Source organism: Lepus europaeus, chromosome 1 (genome assembly GCF_033115175.1).
Source record: "Lepus europaeus isolate LE1 chromosome 1, mLepTim1.pri, whole genome shotgun sequence".
Taxonomy (NCBI): Eukaryota; Metazoa; Chordata; class Mammalia; order Lagomorpha; family Leporidae; genus Lepus; species Lepus europaeus.
The window spans coordinates 30,200,169-30,204,750 of record NC_084827.1 but is presented as its reverse complement, the minus strand read 5'-3'; the positions used below and the strand labels follow the sequence as shown (position 1 = coordinate 30,204,750).

The following is a 4,582-nucleotide window of genomic DNA, read 5'->3' as shown; positions in this document are numbered from 1 at the left end:
AGTGTTTCAGTAGTATGTATACACACAGACATTTCCTTCTCTCTCTCTCTCTCTCTCTCTCTTTTTTTTTTTTAAATTGTAGCTCCCACATTTAAGGGAAAAACAATATTTGTCTTTCTATGCCCAGATTATTTCCTGGGCACATGAATATTATATACTCCATAAGATTTTCTCCAGTTGCATCTACATTGATGAATGGTAAAATTTTGTTTTTTATTGCTGAATAAGAGTCTATTGTTTACGTATGCCACATTTTTCTTAATGCATTCCTGTGATGATGCATACCTTGATTGATTTCATATTTTGACTGTAGTGAACAGTATTGCTAATATGGCATTGCAGGTATCTCTTTGAAATAATGTACTCATGTATTTTGGCTATATACACAGAAATGGAATTACTGAGTCATATGGCAAGTCTATTTCTAGTTTATTAAATAAATCAACATAGTGTTTTCCACAGTGACTGCACTAATTTACATTCTCACCAACAGTGTATAAGAGTTCCCCTTTCGCCATATCATTGTCAACATTTATTACTCTCTGTCTTTTGAATTTTAGCCATTCTGACAAGAGTAATGTGCTATCTTATTGTGGTTTTAATTTGCATTTCCCTAATGGCTAATGATGTTGAGTATTTTTTCATAAATTTGTTGCCCATTTGTACTACTTCTTTTGAGAACTGTCTATTGAGGTCCTTTTCTCATTTTCTAATTGGATTGGTGTTTCTATTATTGCTGAGGTTTTTTTGTTTTTTTTTTTTTTTTTTTTGCCCTTTAGACCAATTTATTTTATATCCATTTAAAATATCATCCAACAAAGGACAACGGAAGTTTACAGCTGGGACAGGTGCACATAACTCGAGGCATCTGTAGTCCATCGTGCCCACTGAACAACAACTTTGCTGCTGAAATTTCTTAAAATTTACCAAATTAAAACAAAAGGCTCAATGATACAAAAGGTGATTTCGGTGTAATTTTCAATTGGCTTTTTTAAAAATGGAAACACATCCTGTTTCCCCAGACCAGTAAATATGCAAGAGCTACATGCAGCAGTATGAGTATTAAGACATTTCTCAAGTCTTCTCAAATGAGTCCAAGGTGGGGATGGGATGGAGGAGAAATTGATAGAAAAACATTGCTATAGACACCATAACAAACAATAAACTCAGATAATTTAAAATTAAAAAAAGGCAAGAGGCAGCATTTCAGCAGCAAAGTGCTCAATAAAAAGTATACTGCAGAGGGTAATACAAGAGAGTCAGGGTAAGAAGAGGGCAGAGAAGTGGGTCAGCAGGATGGGCGAAGGCCTCAAAGGAAATACGGCGTCGTCGTTCTGGGAGGAATAACACGTTCTGAATCTGGAACTGCCCGGAATAACTTTGGTTCTCTTGTATTTACATCTTTGAAGACCATGATCGAAGCAATATTTCCACAACGATAGCAGTAATTAGGAGCAGACCATACTATTACCAGCTTTTCATCAAACATAAATTTATAGCCTTCATGCACTAGTTGATGTGCTCTGCAGATGAGTTTTAGGTTGTTGATATGAACAAACTCATTTGTGACTTTTGCTCCAAAAAGCCAACCTGCTCCCCGGGGGCTGATTGCCCAGGTATCCACATCCTCAGGGTCCGACCAGACCAGGTCACAAAATGTATTTGGAATATTATTCCTAGACAGGTAGCTCATACATATCTTTCTCATTCTGTTGGATTTCTGGTCACTCTGTTAATCACTTCCTTTGCTGTGTGTAGGCTTCTGAGTTTGATATAATCCCATTTGTTTAGTTTTGCTTTTGTTGCCAGTGCTTTGTGCACCTTGTCCAAGAAGTCATCTTCTAACCAGTGTCTTGCAGTGTTTCCACTACAATTTTTTCCCAGGAACTTCATAGTCTCCAGTCTTACATTTAGGTCTTTCATCCATCTTTTTTTTTAAAGATTTATTTATTTGTTTGAAAGTCAGAGTTACACAGAGAGAGGAGAGGAAGAGGGAGAGAGACAGAGAGAGAAAGAGAGAGAGAGAGAGAGGTCTTCCATCCGATGATTCACTACCCAACTGGCTGCAGCGGCCAGAGCTTCGCAGATCTGAAGCCAGAAGCTAGGAGCCAGGAGCTTCTTTCAGGTCTCCCATGTGGGTGCAGTGGCCCACAGAATTGGTCCATCTTCTACTGCTTTTCCAGGCCATAGCAGAGAGCTGGATTGGAAGTGGAGCATCTGATCTCGAACCATATGAAATGCCAGAGCCTCAGGCCAGGGAGTTAAACCACTGCACCACAGCGCCGGCCCCTTTGATCCATCTTGAGTTGATGTTTGTATATGGTAAAAAAAAAAAAAAATAGATCTAATTTCATTCTTCTATATCCAATTTTGCTAACAGCATTTGTTGAAGAAGAGATTGTCCTGATTTCAATATATGGTCTTGTTGCTATTGTCAAAAATTAGTTGACTGTGTGTACATGGATTCATTTCTAGGCTCTCTGTTCTGTTCTATTGATCTATGTGTCTGTTTTTTGTGCCAGTACCATGCTGTTTTAATTACTTTATCTTTGTGGTATGTTTTGAAGTCAAGTGTCATGACACCTCCAGCTTAATTGTTTTCCTGGGGACGCTTTTGCCTATCCTGGGTCTTTTGTAACTTCATATGAATTTTATGGTTGCTTTTCCTAATTCTTAAAGAATGTCATTGGTGTTTTGATAGGGATTTGTTTGAACCTGTACATTGCTTTAGATGTGTAAGCATTTTTAAAATTTTTTTTTGACAGGCAGAGATAGACAGTGAGAGATAGAGACAGAGAGAAAGGTTTTCTTTCCATTGGTTCACTCCCCTAACGGCTGCTGCGGCCAGCGCTGTGACGATCCAAAGCCAGGAGCTGGTTGCTTCCTCCCAGTCTCCCATGCAGATGCAGGGACCCAAGCACTTGGGCCATCCTCCGCTGCCCTCCCAGGCCACAGCAGAGAGCTGGACTGGAAGAGGAGCAACCGGGACTATTACCTGGAGCCCCAACCAGGACTAGAACCCGGGGTGCCGGCTCTGCAGGCAGAGGATTAGCCAAGTGAGCCATGGTATAAGCATTTTAATAATATTGATCCTTCCAATCCATGAGCAAGAAATATCTCCATTTTTTGTGTACTTGATGATTTCTTTCAGTGTTGTATAATTTTCATTGTAGAGATCTTTCACCTCTTTGGACAAATTTATTCCTAAATATTTGATTTTTCTATGGCTATTGTGAATGGAATTTCTTTCTTTATATCTTTTTCAGTGAATTAATCATTAGTGTATATATTATATTACTTTTGTATGTATGGTTTTTGAACTGCAACTTTACTAAATTGATGTATCACTTCTACATAGCAAATTGTATGTCACTGAATTCCTTGGCATCTATAAATTTATCATATAACCTCTCCATGTTTCACATTATACCATTTTAAACATCTCAAAACATGCTAGATGGTATTCTCTGGCAAAGTCATTCTCAAGAAGCAGGAGGACTTTTAAAGGGGAAAAGAAATGTTGAGGGCAGTTTAGGAGGTTAGTGGGCTTAGTCAGCTATGGCCAGACTTTCAAGGTCTATTCCAATATTTGCCTTGAAACTGACCAAGTGGTGGTCTATTTGTCCTTTGACTTGGTTATTCACAACTGGTGATAATAAATTATTTCTGTGTCTGAAGTCCCACAATTTTAGTCACCTTGCCTGATGTCAGTCCTTGGAATTTTTAAGCATTATCAGTTATGTTAAACACAAAGTCTGATTAGTTCAAAGTCAGCAGTGAGCTTTTGCTAAGCAGAAATGGATTCATTTTAGCTACAGCTACAGTGGCATTATCCATAATAATCAAAAAGTGGAAGCAACACAAATATCTGTCAACTGATAAATAGATCAAGAAAACGTGGCAGTTCTTGCAGTGATATATTGTTTAACAATACAAGGAAATGGGTTTGTTCATTTTATACTTTGACCTAAAAGTAAACTTTGGAAATATTAGACAAAATGAAAGCAGGTAGTTAGAATAGACCACATGTTGTATGAGTCAATGTATATAAGTGTTCCAAAGTAGGCAAATCCTTACAGAGAGAGTAGCAACTACCAGAGTCTCTGGAAAGAATAACGGAAAGTGATTACTAATGGAGTTATTTAAATTACTTTAAGAATCACAATTAGCTATTTTATTATACACATGTATCATAGCTTCAATTTTCACTCTGTAAATATATGCTACTAGTATTTGTCAAATGCAAATAACATTTTTAAGTAGAATAACAGTTTACTTGGAAGAAGTCTGTTACCTTTCCTTTAGTAATGCTTGTCACAAACTTATTTTCAATGAGGTGTAAATTGTACCTCCAATATGAACAGGGTCTGGATTTACAAGTCCAACAATTTGATTATTAAATGAGATAAACATCGGACATTTTTATTAATAAGTTTCAGTAATAAATAGTAAAAGTAACACATATTTCACTTCTACCATTTGAGAAGTGAACCAATGGATGGGAAATTTTTCTCTCTTTCTGTCTTCCCCTCTCTGTGTAACTCTGCTTCTCAAATAATTAAATAAATCTTTTGAAGAAATC

The 4,582-nt window shown here is 37.1% G+C and overlaps 1 protein-coding gene across 1 annotated transcript; it reads right to left on the bottom strand.

Annotated features, from left to right (window-relative positions):
* Positions 1 to 775: 775 nt before the first annotated feature.
* Positions 776 to 1,693, bottom strand: LOC133762369 (serine/threonine-protein phosphatase 6 catalytic subunit-like). Its single transcript, XM_062195374.1, has one exon. The coding sequence runs from the start codon at positions 1,691 to 1,693 to the stop codon at positions 1,310 to 1,312; it is 384 nt and encodes a 127-aa protein (XP_062051358.1). The 3' UTR covers positions 776 to 1,309.
* Between the last annotated feature and the right edge of the window lie 2,889 nt (positions 1,694 to 4,582).